This window comes from Corythoichthys intestinalis, chromosome 13, assembly GCF_030265065.1.
Source record: "Corythoichthys intestinalis isolate RoL2023-P3 chromosome 13, ASM3026506v1, whole genome shotgun sequence".
NCBI lineage: Eukaryota > Metazoa > Chordata > Actinopteri > Syngnathiformes > Syngnathidae > Corythoichthys > Corythoichthys intestinalis.
In genome coordinates this window covers 49,310,592-49,326,092 of record NC_080407.1, presented here as the reverse complement: position 1 = coordinate 49,326,092, position 15,501 = coordinate 49,310,592, and the positions used below count along the sequence as shown (strand labels likewise).

General features: G+C 42.5%; 1 protein-coding gene across 3 annotated transcripts in view; it reads right to left on the bottom strand.

Annotated features, from left to right (window-relative positions):
- LOC130927749 (pyruvate carboxylase, mitochondrial-like) overlaps window positions 1-15,501 on the bottom strand; it is a 292,766-nt gene that overhangs the window by 248,383 nt on the left and 28,882 nt on the right. For all 3 annotated transcript variants that reach the window (XM_057853741.1, XM_057853743.1, XM_057853742.1), the window contains exons 7-9: window positions 14,134-14,251; window positions 9,816-9,883; window positions 8,880-8,963 (exon numbers count right to left, since the gene is read on the bottom strand). In XM_057853741.1, the coding sequence (XP_057709724.1) occupies window positions 8,880-8,963; window positions 9,816-9,883; window positions 14,134-14,251 (270 nt within the window). The remainder of the gene's footprint in view (window positions 1-8,879; window positions 8,964-9,815; window positions 9,884-14,133; window positions 14,252-15,501) is intronic.

Here is a 15,501-nt window from a genome sequence, read left to right as displayed (position 1 = left end):
TGTTGGGTTTGGAATATGGGTGCATTGGAGCAGTTTTGCATAAGGTATCACCTCCCTAAATGTCATCGGTCTATGTTGAAAAAAATCTAATAGCAGAGGCCCTGATGTAGGTTTGAGGTCCATTAACTTTTTACCCTTGGAGAAGGAGCCTGTCTAGTAAAAATGGGCGTTTCCTGTTCCCAGCAGGGGGCGGCAGGCCAAATGGGGAATATTTCAATGCAGTCATGTTCAGGCTGTGATACCTCACATACAGTGGGGCAAATAAGTATTGAGTCAACCACAAATTGTGCAAGATCTCCTACTTGAAAAGATTAGCGAGGCCTGTAATTGTCGAAATGGGTAAACCTCAACCATGAGAGACAGAATGTGGAAAAAAACAGAAAATCAAATTATTTGATTTTTAATGAATTTATTTCCCAATTAGAGTGGAAAATAAGTATTTGGTCACCTACAAACAAGCAAGATTTCTGGCTGTCGAAGAGGTCTAACTTCTAACGAGGTCTAACAAGGCTTCACTCGTTACCTGTCTTAATGGCACCCGTTTTAACTCAATATCGGTATAAAAGACACCTGTCCACAACCTCAGTCAGTCACACTCCAAACTCCACTATGGCCAAGACCAATGAGCTGTCGAAGGACACCAGAGACAAAAATGTAGACCTGCACCAGGCTGGGAAGACTGAATCTGCAATAGGTAAAACGTTTGGTGTAAAGAAGTCAACTGTGGGAGCAATTATTAGAAAATTGAAGACATACAAGAACACTGATAATCTCCCTCGATCTGGGGGTCCATGCAAGATCTCACCCCGTGGCGTCAAAATGATAACAAGAACGGTGAGCAAAAATCCCAGAACCATACGGAGGGACCTAGTGAATGACCTACAGAGAGCTGGGACCACAGTAACACAGGCTACTATCAGTAACTCAGTGCGCCGCCAAGGACCCAAATTATGCACTGCCAGACGTGTCCCCCTGCTGAAGAAAGTACACGTCCAGGCGCGTCTGCGGTTCGCTACAGAGCATTTGGATGATCCAGAGAATGTGTTATGGTCAGATGAAACCAAAATAGAACCTTTTGGTAAAAACACAGGTTCTCGTGTTTGGAGGAGAAAGAATACCGAAATGCATCCGAAGAACACCATACCCACTGTGAAGCATGGGGGTGGAAACATCATGCTTTGGGGCTGTTTTTCTGCAAAGGGACCCGGACGACTGATCTGAATGGTGGCCATGTATCGAGAGATTTTGAGTGAAAATCTCCTTCCATCAGCAAGGACATTGAAGATGAGACGTGGCTGGGTCTTTCAGCATGACAATGATCCCAAACACACAGCCAGGGCAACAAAGAAGTGGCTTCGTAAGAAGCATTTCAAGGTCCTGGAGCAGCCTAACCAGTCTCCAGATCTCAACCCCATAGAAAATCTGTGGAGGGAGTTAAAAGTTCGTGTTCGTGTTGCAAAACATCACTGCTCTAGAGGAGATCTGCATGGAGGAATGGGCCAAAATAACAGCAACAGTGTGTGAAAAGCTTGTGAAGAGTTACAGAAAATGTTTGGCCTCCATTATTGCCAACAAAGCGTACATACCAAAGTATTGAGATGAACTTTTGGTATTGACCAAATACCTTTCTTTCCACCATGATTTGCAAATAAATTCTTTAAAAAAATCAAACAATGTGATTTTCGGTTCCACATTCTGTCTCTCATGGTTGAGGTTTACCCATGTTGACAATTACAGGCCTCTCTAATATTTTCAAGTGGGAGAACTTGCACAATTAGTGGTTGACTAAATACTTATTTGCCCCACTGTACATGCCAGATATGAAAACGATTGAACCTTGCATCAAGGAATTATGAATTATTAGTCGTTTACTGAATTTCTCCTTCCGACTTTGGCACCCCGCCCAGGTAAGACCCATGAATGAAAACGCACCATTTTGAAAACGTAAGATCTCATATGTCTCCTGAACAGTCTCACCAATTTTGAAGACTATCCAACTAACCCCCTCGGCGACAAGGTATCAAATGTGCACCCTGTCAATCGACAAAAATTTCACATTCGATTCAAAATACCTGATTTCCTGTTGGGTTTGGAAAATGGGTGCAAGAGACTTTTTGGAGCAGTTTTGCATAAGGTATCGACTCCCCAAATTTCAGTGTTCTATGCTGAAAACACCTAAATGGAGAGGCCTTTTTTTAAAAAAAAAAAAAATCAAGGGGGATCAGTCCCTAATTATGAGAACTGGTACTAATATTTATCTTTTAAGAACTACACGTCTCTCTATCCGTGGTAACCTTTGAAGTGAAACACAAAGCGTTTCCGGTAACCGTCGACATTTGCGACAAACTTTTTTCAGCGAGAAAATGACCTCATAAGTAAATTCGTCCCAGCGCTCGTAATTCAGCAAGGAAAGGATAAAGAAGAATATTTTACAAGTGGAGCGCGACGAAACTGTAAAGTGGATCCGGTGTTCCATACATATTTATGCATGATACAGAGGCCGAGAGCAACATTGTGGGCTAATAAAAGTAGATGTTAACGATCAATTAATTTGAAAAAAAGGCATCCAAGTAGAGCCATAACATTTAATGCTAGAGGAGGGGCGAGCCGATTTATTTAACGGCATTGTTAAAATTAAAGGTTAAAATGTAAATGCGAGGCATATCCGGAGGGAATTCTCAAAACCCGTGAACAAATGGATTGGACGTCTATCGCCGTCTACCGCTGTCAATGGCACTGAAACCAGGGCATTCCCAGCCAGTCAATTGTGTGCATTTTCAGGTTAATTTATGAGATTTTGATTAGTTTGGGGACATTCTTGAGTGACTTGCTTTGCAGTAACCAAAAAAATTCAATAGTAAATGACCAGCAAATGCCCCAAAAGGAACAAGAAGTGACCGTAAATGTCCCAAAAGGAAAAACGAATTGACCAAAAATTCACAGGAAATTACGTGAAATGCCCCAGTAACCCAAAATCAACAGAAAGTGACCCGCAAATGCTCCAGTAACCTAAAACCAAGAGGAAGTGACCCGTTAATGCCCCAAAATGAAAAGGAAGTGACTGAAAATCAACAGGAAATGACGTGAAATGCCCCAGTAACCCAAAATCAACAGGAAGTGACCTGGAAATTTCCCGAAATCAACAGGAAATGACCCGTTAATCTCCCAAAATGAAAAGGAAAGGACTGAAAATCAACAGGAAATGACGTTAAATGCCCCAGTAACCCAAAATCAACAGGAAGTGACCCAGAAATTTCCCAAAATCAACAGTAAATGACCTGCAAATTCCCTAAAATGAAAAGGAAGTGACTGGAAATCAACATGAAATGACATGAAATTCCACAATAACCCAAAATCAACAGGAAGTGACCCGGAAATTTACCAAAATCAACAGGAAGTGACCTGGAAATTCCCCGAAATAAAAAAAAAAAAGAGACAGATAATCAACAGGAAATGACGTGAAATTCCACAGTAACCCAAAATAAACAGGAAGTGACCTGGAAATGCTCCACTAACCTAAAACCAAGAGGAAGTGATGCCCCAATATCAACAGGAAATGACTCATAAATGCCCCAAAATGAAAATAAGTGACTGAAAAATCAACAGAAACTGACCTGGAAATGCCCCAAAATCAACAAGAAGTCACCCATAAATACACTCAAATCAACAGGAAATGACATCCCACAATGACACACCAAGGTTGTGGGATGGATGTGACCTGTTGGGGGGTTTCCATAACGGTTACATCCTCTCGGATGGCCCAGCCATTCCCGCACCTTTTTAACGCACCACACACACACTCTCTACTCCACGGGGGAGCTCCGGCAAAGGGCGGTGGGACGGGCGGCTGGGTACAAATTCCTTGCAGACGTCCCACTACCCGAAGCCAACCTCTCCTAGTTGAATGCATACATTGCACTACCCTCCCTATATAATCCCATCACGGTGCTGGGTAATGGCTGCCAGCCGGGGACCTGGCAGCCACAGTAATAGGGTGGTAGTTCGGTCCCACACTTTTTCCTCTAAGGCATGACTCCCGGGGCGTGGCCTCCTCTCTGCCTAGGCTGCCGGCCGCGGGAGTGGGGGAGGTCTGGGGTCCGATGTCGTGTCGCCCCGCTGCAACTCCTCGGCGTTCTCCTGCTTCCACCTTCACCTCGCTACTCTGCCTGGGTATCCGCCCTGCGCTCCGTCGCGGGTCGCTGACTGGATGCCAGTGTGTCGGCTGGATGTCGCCTGCTCCGGCGGGGGACCCTGCCCTGCCCTGGGCTTGGTGGGCCATTGGGGGTTCCTGTGGCGTGCCGTGCCGGTTGGGGGGGCTGCTTCTGTTGCTCGTGGGCCGGGTGGGTGGACAGGGGTGGAGATGTGCATCCCCTTTTCCCATCCCTGAAGGCCGGTTGATGGGGCTCAGGTGGTCACCACCCTGGATCCCGGGGGGGTGACGATGGCTCCTTTGCGGTCGGAGGGATGGGCTGCGCTGCCCCCCCGGGCTGGCTGGATGGGTGCCACGGCCCTGGGGTGGCGCCCACGTGGCGTCTCCGCGGCTGTCGCATGCTTGGTGGGGCTCGTGCGCGTCTGGATGTGATTGGGCGCACTCGGGTGGGGAGCCCCGGTGCCGGGAATGGCGATGGGGCACCGTAGGGTCGGTTGGCAACGGGCTTACACTCACAAGAGATTCACACAATTACTGGTTGCTAACTCACAAAGCAAATTTGTGTACACTCCACCCCTTCCAATCACTTATCCTATACAGTAGATTCCCCCACACCCCTCCCCTTCTTTCCCTGGTCAACAGGCCCCCTACATGGTGTCAACTGGACATACATCTTGCTGATGATAGTACCAACATATTCATAGTTAGTGTAGGCGTTCAATGTATTTCTGGGAGGGTTGGCAACGAATGAACGAATGTTGAAAGCAACTCTGCTTTCATCAATGAGTTCAACAAACCTACGTTTACAAAAGTACACGATTAAAAAAAAAAAAAAATCCAAATGTTTTGCTCATTTGCTAGATTACACGACGGGACACAATTTCTGCGGGCCTTAAAAAAAAACATCAAAATGCTAGAAACGGCTGACATTCTTCTCTTTTGAAAAATCTGCTCGTGAACGAGTGCAAAGAGGCGAACAGATACAAACGTCTCAGTCATCCCGGGAGATCGCAGCGACTTCAAAAGCGCTATTTGAACTCACCGTAAAAGGAGGACAAAAAAACTAAAAAATACACTCGTAATTGACTTGGAGGATTAACTTCTCAAAATAATGCCTGTTTGCACCCATTTTGTCACCCTGCAATCTGTTAGCGCAAATAATTTAGCTCTCTTTCATCGCCCTCTCCCTGGCCTAGATCCCTTTCTCTGCGCCGTCAGCACTTAACGGCAGCATAATGAGCTCCTTGTCTGTGAAAACCATGAGGAAAAAAAGAAAAAAAACGCAGGGAATAAAGCCACCTAGTGATCACAGCTACATGAGCGCTAGCGTGCAAACAAAAGCATCAATTCTCAGCAGTCATATTAGCGACATCGAACTTGCAAATAATGCGCTTTTTGCCATCGTGTAAAGAGTTAAGTCGCGTTGGATGCGCGCCTGTCCCGATTATGTATATGTGATGCGTATGATACATAGAAACGCTTGGAAATTACATTCCCGCTCACCCATAATTTATCACTCGGAACATATTCTTTGGTTGCGATGATGGTATTTTCGAGCGCGAGGTAAACAAACTACTTAAGCAATACAAAGACGGTATGATGAAAAACTCAAGGTTAAACTAACAGAAATAAAAGCAACATAGCGAGACTAAAAACAAACACTGAGCTAATTAGAATGTTGTTCTTCAATTCACACTTTTTTTTTTTTTGCCATGTGGCTAAATTGATTTTACCATGTGGCATTTTTATTGCCATGTGGCAAAATTGATTTTGCCATGTGGCAAAATTTATTTTGCCTTGTGGCATTTTTTTTTTTGCCATGTGGCAAAATGGATTTTGCCATACGGCCTTTTTTTTTGCCATGTGGCATTTTTTTGGTATGTGGCAGAATGGAACTTTGCCATGTAGTATTTTTTTGCCATGTGGCAAAATATATTTTGCCATGTGGCATATTCTTTGCCATGTGGCAAAATGGATTTTGCCATGTGCCATTTTTTTGCCATTTGGCAAAATTGATTTTGCTATGTGGCTTTTTTTTTTGGTCATGTGCAAAATTTATTTTGCCTTGTGGCATTTTTTTTCCATGTGGCAAAAAGGATTTTGCCATGTGGCATATTTTTTGCCATGTGGCAAAATTGATTCGGCCATGTGCCATTTTTTTGCCATTTGGCAAAATTGATTTTGCTATGTGGCATTTTTTTGGTCAATGTGGCAAAATTTATTTTGCCTTGTGGCATTTTTTTTTTTTGCCATGTGGCAAAATGGATTTTGCCATACGGCCTTTTTTTTTGCCATGTGGCATTTTTTTGGTATGTGGCAGAATGGAACTTTGCCTTGTGGCATTTTTTTTCCATGTGGCAAAAAGGATTTTGCCATGTGGCATATTTTTTGCCATGTGGCAAAATTGATTCGGCCATGTGCCATTTTTTTGCCATTTGGCAAAATTGATTTTGCTATGTGGCATTTTTTTGGTCAATGTGGCAAAATTTATTTTGCCTTGTGGCATTTTTTTTTTTCCCATGTGGCAAAACAGATTTTGCCATGTGGCATAATTTTTGCCATGTGGCAAAATTGATTTGGCCATGTGCCATTTATTTGCCATTTGGCAAAATTGATTCTGCCATGTGGCATTTTTTTTTTTTTTTTTTTTTGCCATGTGGCAAAATTTGATTTTGCCATGTGGCAAAATGGAACTTTGCCATGTAGTATTTTTTTGCCATGTGGCAAAATTGATTTCGCCATGTGGCATATTTTTTGCCATGTGGCAAAATTGATTTGGCCATGTGCCATTTATTTGCCATTTGGCAAAATTGATTCTGCCATGTGGCATTTTTTTTTTTTTTTTTTTTTTGCCATGTGGCAAAATTTGATTTTGCCATGTGGCAAAATGGATTTTGCCATGTAGTATTTTTTTGCCATGTGGCAAAATTGATTTTGCCATGTGGCATTTTTTTTGCCATGTGGCAAAAGGGATTTTGCCATGAGGCATTATTTTTTTGCCATGTCATTAGAAATGAATGGCAATGTTTTGGCGAATTTTGGGGGAACAGTAGGAATAACATGGCTTCTTCTGCATTACATGCAAAGCTACCATCAATCAGTTTCTCATGTATGCATTGTTACATGCAGTAGCCTAATAAATGTGTAAAACCTGTTGTGTTTGAAAGGTATAAGTGTCCTTTCTCTCCTGCATACGACCACTAATAACACTCTAATGAAACACATTAACGGGAATCCTACCCCCGGATCATCTTTAATGTTTATAAATAATAACTCATTGGCTGCAATTGACGGCGCTAGACGGGTCAATGGCGCTGAAACATGATCGTTCCAGTCCAATTCATTCATAACGGAAATATTTCAAAGAAGCAAAAGTGACTAACAAGTTGCCAGTCAGCACAAAATGTACTCCCGCCGACTGAAAGCGTCTTCAGACGCCCAGTGTAAATGTTTGTATGTAATAATGCTTTTGTCAGCGCCGATCTGCTCTGTCTGGAACTACGCAGGCATGAAATTACTTCACACCGTTCTTTCTGTGAGAGAATTTGCATGCAAAAAGGCGCTTTGTCTGCTTACTGAACAAATTTTGCTGCCCTCCCTCCCAATTCAAATGGATTAGACGTCTACGGTCTTCAGTGGCAGCGGATGGATGGATGGATGGATGGATGGATGGATGGATGGATGGATGGATGGATGGATGGAAATGTAAACGGATGGATGGAAATGTAAACAGATGGATGGAAATGTAAACAGATGGATGGAAATGTAAACAGATGGATGGAAATGTAAACGGATGGATGGATGGATGGATGGAAATGTAAACGGATGGATGGATGGATGGATGGAAATGTAAACGGATGGATGGATGGATGGATGGATGGATGGATGGATGGATGATGGATGGATGGACGGACGGAAATGTAAACGGATGGATGGGAATGTAAACGATGGATGGATGGATGATGGATGGATGGACGGACGGACGGACGGATGGATGGACGGATGGGAATGTAAACGGATGGTTGGATGGATGGACAGATGGATGGACGGACAGACGGACGGACGGACGGACGGACGGACGGAAATGTAAACGGATGGATGGATGGATGGATGGATGGATGGATGGATGGATGGATGGATGGATGGATGGATGGATGGATGGATGGATGGATGGATGGATGGATGGATGGATGGATGGATGGATGGATGGATGGATGGATGGATGGATGGAAATGTAAACGGATGGATGGATGGAAATGTAAACGGATGGATGGATGGATGGATGGATGGATGGATGGATGGATGGATGGATGGATGGATGGATGGATGGATGGATGGATGGATGGATGGATGGATGGATGGATGGATGGATGGAAATGTAAACGGATGGATGGGAATGTAAACGATGGATGGATGGATGATGGATGGATGGACGGACGGACGGACGGATGGATGGACGGATGGGAATGTAAACGGATGGTTGGATGGATGGACAGATGGATGGACGGACGGACGGACGGACGGACGGACGGATGGAAATGTAAACGGATGGATGGATGGATGGATGGATGGATGGATGGATGGATGGATGGATGGATGGATGGATGGATGGATGGATGGATGGATGGATGGATGGATGTGAATGTGAATGTGATATGTCGATTCTTATCGGGAGCATATTGATAACCTTTTGGGCTACAAACGAAACCCTTACTAATTGAACACTTACTAGTTTGGCCAAGTTGACAGCATCCGAATGGAGTTTGTTTCTCAGCTGAGGATCCAGTTGGAAACCCGGCGCAATCTCCACCACCTGTACAAATAGGCGCAACCTTTAGCAACAAAATATTTGGTGGCTAATTGAACCCTTACCAATACCCACAGCTTTTTACACCACCTTCAAAGTATTATGCAAATGCTACAATTGGCCTGAGGCTAGCAGCCGAGCTAATATATCTTGGAAAACTCAAGTCGTAAAAAAAATAATCATAAAATAAAACCAGCAGGACATCAATTAGCCTTTTTATCTGAGTGTTTTTTTTTCCAGACTCCTCCCCCACTGAGTATAAATTTCACTTCTAAGAGAGAGGGACTAAAAATATCCCATCAGTACGCCACCATTCCAAATCTATTCCAACAGGCAAGAGAAAGAGAGGGAACGATCTTAGATTTAGGGCAAAGGCAGATCAAGTCACCTCGAGTCAAAAGATGGCTCTTACGCAAGCAGAAAATTGAAATTGAACTCGTTCCGTGCCATTGACGATGCAAGACGTCCAATCACGCGTCTCTTAAAAACTTAATTAAAACTCTCTAATAATCACGAGTAGACGTCCGCTCATTTCAATTCACATCATAATTGGTAAATTCATCATCGTCAACGGCGATGAAAGAGTTATGCCAGCGTGCGATTAGTGGTTGTACATTTGAATAATTAGCTAGAACAGCTAATTAATTCGACCGAATCAAAGAGCAGCGCGCTAGCAAAAGGCCGAGAATTAATTAATTGCCGATAACGGCGTTTTTATTGCCGGATTATTCTTCCGGCACGTGCGACGTACGCACTGTAATCTTCGTCATCGTAGTCAACCCGAGTATCAACGTGTCGCGGCGATGAGACAAAAGCGTTAATGGATGAAGGAAGGCGGGGACGGAGGGAGGAAGTCACCTTTTGGTGGCGCCGCTGAATGGAGCAGTCTCGCTCGTAGAGGTGGACGACATTTCCGTATTTATCTCCTGCACAGATGCAGAGCGTGACAAGACTGCTGAAGTGCAAGAAAAAAGGCAATTCTGGAGAAATGTGTCAGTTAAAAGTGTCAGTTTTTTAGTAATACGGTGGTATGAAAAGTATCTGAACCTTTTGGAATTTACTGCATTTATACATAAAATTACCATCAAATGTAATCAGATCTCTGTCAAAATCACACAGATGAAAAAACAGGGTCTGCTTTCACTAAAACCACCCAAACATTTATAGGTTTTCATGTTTTAACAAGGATAGCGTGCAAACAATGACAGAAGGGGGAAAAATAAGTAGGTAAACCCACTGCCTAAGGACACTTATGCCATGTCCACACCGAGCAGGGTTTTTTAAAACAGAGGATCCCGCCCTAATACGTTGGGAAAAAATAATTGCGTCCACACCTGCAGGTTTGTAAAAAAAAAAAAAAAAACCTTCCATCTCCAACCTCTATCATTCTTTTTTAAGTACATTAATAACAATAAAATAATTATCCATAATACCATTCTTCAATAAGAGGTAAAGCAAGAGTTTGTAAATAAAAAATAGAAGCAAAAAAAGCGCCTGACTAATTTACTCCAAATGTAAACATTGGTCTCATGTGACGTGAGGACAAAGTTTGTCGCAGTAGGTGGCATTCCCAGTTAAATCTTCAGTTATCAGTGTCCACATGATGGCGCCACAAATGCGGAATTTGCACTTCTTCACTTTCCCCGTCGTTCTTAAGAACCCTGGTTTAAATGTGTGTGTGGATGATAGGCCAAACCGTAGAAAAATGTCTTATTTTTGCAGAATATCCTGCTACGCGTGGACATGGTCTTAAAGAGCAATTAAAACCAATTTTTACCAAACAATTTAAGTCAGGTGTGTGCCGAATCACTTATGAGTAGTTTAAAGCTGCCCTGCCCACTATAAAACACACGCCTGGTAAGAAATGTCTTGAGAGGCATTGCCTAATGTGCATCATAGCTCTGTCAAAAGAGCTGTCTGAAGCTCTTACAGTGAGGTAAGTAATACAGTGAGTTTTTTGCGTTTTTGGTGGGTGGCGGCTTATAGTCAGGTGCCCCTTATAGTCCGAGAAGTACGGTAAACATATACAACTTCTTAAAATGATATCTCGATTCTTGGCATGAGTGTACAGATAACCTTTTAGGATGCAAAGTATCACGATAAATCACCATTTCGATATTTTGTCACACCCCTCGAAGGCAACAAATGAACGAACGTTTTAGATCACCACCAAGGACAGCAATTGAGTTACGGTGGTATGAAAAAGTATCTGAACCTTTTGGAATTTCTCACATTTCTGCGTAAAATCACCATCAAATGTGGTCTGATCTTTGTCAAAATCACACAGATGAAAAAAACTGCTTTAACGAAAACCACCCAAACATTTATAGGTTTTCATATTTTAATGAGGTGAGGATAGCATGCAAACAATGACAGGAGGAAAAATAAGTGAGCCCTCTGCCTAAAGAGACAAAGAGCTATTAAAATGAATTTTTACCAAACAATTTAAGTCAGGTGTGTACCGAATAACTGATGAAAGCTTTGAAGCTGTCCTGCCCACTATAAAACACACACCTGGGAAGAAATGTCTTGAGAAGCATTGCCTGATGCGCATCATGGCTCGGTCAAAAGAGCAGTCTGAAGACCTGCGATCAAGGATTGTTGATTTGTATGAAGCTGGGTAAGGATCCAAAACCTCTCTAAAAGTCTGGATGTTCATCAATCGACAGTCAGAGATGCGGTCTACAAATGGAGGGAGTTTGGCACAATTGTTTCTCTCCCAAGGAGTGACCGTCCACCAACGATGATGCCAAGATTTCAGCGCAGAATACTCAGAGAGGTCAAAAAAATAACTCTAGAGTGCCTGCTAAAGACTTACAGAAATCACTGGCACAGTCCATCTCTTAGCACACATAACATTTCTGCAGATATACTTAGATACCCTAAATGTCCAAATTGAGAACTGCTTGTCATTTTCATGTGACTCGTTACAGAAGTGCTGTTAGCATTGCTGCAGAGATTGAAGAGGTGGGGGTTCAGCCTTTTGGTGCTCAGACCATATGCCGCACTCAAATTGGTGTGCATGGCTGTCACCCCAGGAGGAAGCCTCTTCTGAAGACTGTAGACAAGAAAGCCCGAAAACAGTTTGCTGAAGACATGTCAACAAAGCACATGGATTACTGGAACCAGGTCCTATGGCTCTATAAAAAAAAAAAATGTTGCTCGTTTAATGTTCGTAAAAAGGCACTTGGACACTCCACAGAAGTTTTGGACAAATATTTTGTGGACTGATGAAACCAAAGTTGAATTGTTTGGGAGTAACACACAACGTCATGTGTGGAGGAAAAATGGGATTGGGGCTGTTTTGCTCCCTAAGGGCCTGGACAACTTGCAATCATTAATGGTAGAATGAATTCAAAAGTTCATCAAAATGTTTTGTAGGAAAACAAAAAGGCACTTGGACACTCTACAGAAGTTTTGGCAAAATATTTCATTGACTGATGAAACCAAAGTTGAATTGTTTGGGAGTAACACACAACGTCATGTGGGGAGGAAAAAATGGGGTTTGGGGCTGCTTTGCTACCTCAGGGCCTGGACAATTTGCAATCATTAATGGTAAAATGAATTCAAAAGTTCATCAAAATGTTTTGTAGGAAAACAAAAAGGCACTTTGACACTAAACAGAAGTTTTGAGAAAACATTTTGCGGACTAATGAAACCTGGAAAACCTGAGGCTGTCTGTCAAATATTTGAAGCTAAAAGGAGGATGGATGCTGCGACAAGACAATGATCCAAAACACAGAAATCAACTTCAGAATGATTTTCAGAAGACCAAAATACACGTTCTGGAGTGGCCAAGTCCAAGTCCAGACTTGAACCCCCATTGAAATGCTGTGGCATGACCTAAAGACAGCAATTCCTGCCGAACATCCCAGCAGTTTTGTAGAGAAGAATGGGCCAAGATTCGTCCTGATCGATGTGCCAGACTGATTTGCAGCTACAAGAAGCGTCTGGTTGAAGTTATTGTTGCCAAAAACCATACACCAAAACGTGTAAATACGTTCTATTTTTAATTGTTTCAGTGTCCCAAAGACGTATTTATACGTCCTTTACATTTTTTTTTTTAACAAGAGACATCTTTTGTGTTCTGATTCAATTAAGCTCCAAAGCACAAAGCTGAAAATCCATTTTAAAGCAATAGAACTGACCACTGGATGGCAGTAGCGCATTTGGTAAGACCCGCAACCCGATTTAACAGCAAAGACTGCACGGCCGTGGCGCCAGCGGAAGATGACCGAATGGAGAACAACCTAGAGGACGCCCGGGATGCTAGGCGCTGGACGACCGAGCAGAACGCCTGGGACCACCAGTGCAGCGGACGAGCAGACCCCACAGAGACTCAAAAAAATCCATCTTTATGAGACAGGCGGCGACGAGGGAAAAGTTTACCCGGCGACAACAGCGTCATCTCTCAGTTAGTTATATGTAAATAAATTGTTACTTTGCTATCAAAAGCTCTATTTGTCTTGTTGTTTATGTTATTTTGTAAAAGGAAAACATTCGGATGTTTGGGATGTAATTAAAGCAAAAAATAGCTGTGTTAAAGTCAAAGTTATGTATAGTTAGTAAATGTATGCATTTAGAAAAAGCTCAATTTCTCGGTTTTTTCATCAGAAATTGGGATAATTGCTCAAACTAAGCTATTTTCTAATGCTGATTTCTAAAGAATGGAAAAAGATATAAACTTTTTTTTTTTAAGAAGAGAGTCTTTCTTTTGGTGGGTTCCATGTTTATATAGCAATAGAACAGAATTTTCTGTGGGCCTTGCAAAATCAGTCAAAATCCAGTAAAACGGCCGGAAGCGTGAAAATGGCTGGGAGTGAATGAGTTAAATGTGATGATTCACTTATTTTCCCCCTTCTATCACATTTTTTCCAGTCCTCATAATATGAAAACCTATAAATATTTGGATGGTTTTAGTTAAAGCAGACACTGTTTTTTTCCTCTGTTTGATTTTGACAAAGATCAGATTACATTTGACGGTGATTTTATGCAGAAATGTGAGAAAATCCATTTTAAAAATGTCAATTGGATTTTTGGGGAGGTTTTTAGTCAAAATAATGACCATTTGCAGAAAAATGTGAAAAGTGTGACCTTGTTAAAGCATTCCCACAATAATGATTTTTTTGGGTATTATGATGGTGATATGCAAAAAAATAAATAAAAGTGCACTTACCGAGAATCTGCACTTCAATGTGTCTGGGTTTTTCAATGAACTTCTCAACAAACAAAGCGCCGTTGCCGAAAGCCGTCAGCGCTTCAGAGTAGGCCCGCTGGTAATTCTCCTCCAGTTCCTAACAAATAGATCGAGAAAATCCATCGACATCAATCAGGAGGCAAAAAAGTCAGCCGCTCGGTTTTATAGCAGTTCGCTTCTCGGCAATAAACAAGGAAAACTTTAACCTTACAAAGCTCGCTAGCTTGTCGTTACATTTTTTTAGTCGCGAGGGAAGAGGAAACCTCCCCGATTTGTTATCGGCATTGCGCGGTTCGTCTCCTTCGGCGGAGAATTTGTTGCAAACAACCTTTGGGGAGACGGCGCAACACGAGCGCCGGGGCGAGACGAGGGCATGACTCAATCTGTGTTGTCAGTCTGCGACATCTTTCCGGGTCACCGTGTTGCCCCCGACTTTGGGCGTGACTCACCGAGGCCTCCCGCCTCAGGGGAGGATACTGGAGCCAACCCTGGGCCGTTCATCTCAAATGGAAGCAGAATGAGCTGGCGTGTGTCATCAATGCCAGCCAAAACTTTTAACCAATAAACAAAACAACGAGTTTATTTACTTGGCAAGGCGACGGAAGGAGGAATTAAGATGACAGCCAAGGTTTATAAAGACAGGATTTTACGAATGGAACAAAACGGAACCATTAGGGCTTAACTAAATTTTAGAAAAAACAGAAATTGCGGCTTTGGGGGGGTTGCGATATATTGTGAGATGCTGTATATCAGGGGTCTCCAACATTTTTTGTGACTGACGCACTCAGAGCAGAGCGGGAAAGTGGATAGATGGATGAAGGATGGACATAAGAAGGTTTTTCAAGAAAGTGAGTATTTATAACATCTGGTAGTAAGAGTGAGTTAGCTCCAGCCCCAGCTAATGTCCTATGTAATGAATGAATGAATGAATGAAATATTTATTATCATCATCGGTATCATTGACAATCATTGACAATTACAAAACGTGATATGATTTGCCCGAAGGAAGGAACCGAAGAAGAAGACAAAGGCAGACGGGAGGAAGCATATGCTTATCAGTAAAGATGTCCCGATCGATCGGGATGCCGATCAATCGGCAAAAAAATATCGGACATGACTTTTTTTAATATATATATATATTTTTTTAAATTAAAACGTTTTTTTAATTGTATTTAACGTTACAGACAAAATGTCGTACATTCATCCAGAGTCTTTAGTTTTGGCCTATAGTAGGGCTATCAAATTCATCGCGTAAACGGCGGTAATTAATTTTTAAAAAATTAATCACGTTAAAATATTTAATGCAATTAACACATGCGCTGCACGACCCACTCACGCATTGTCGCG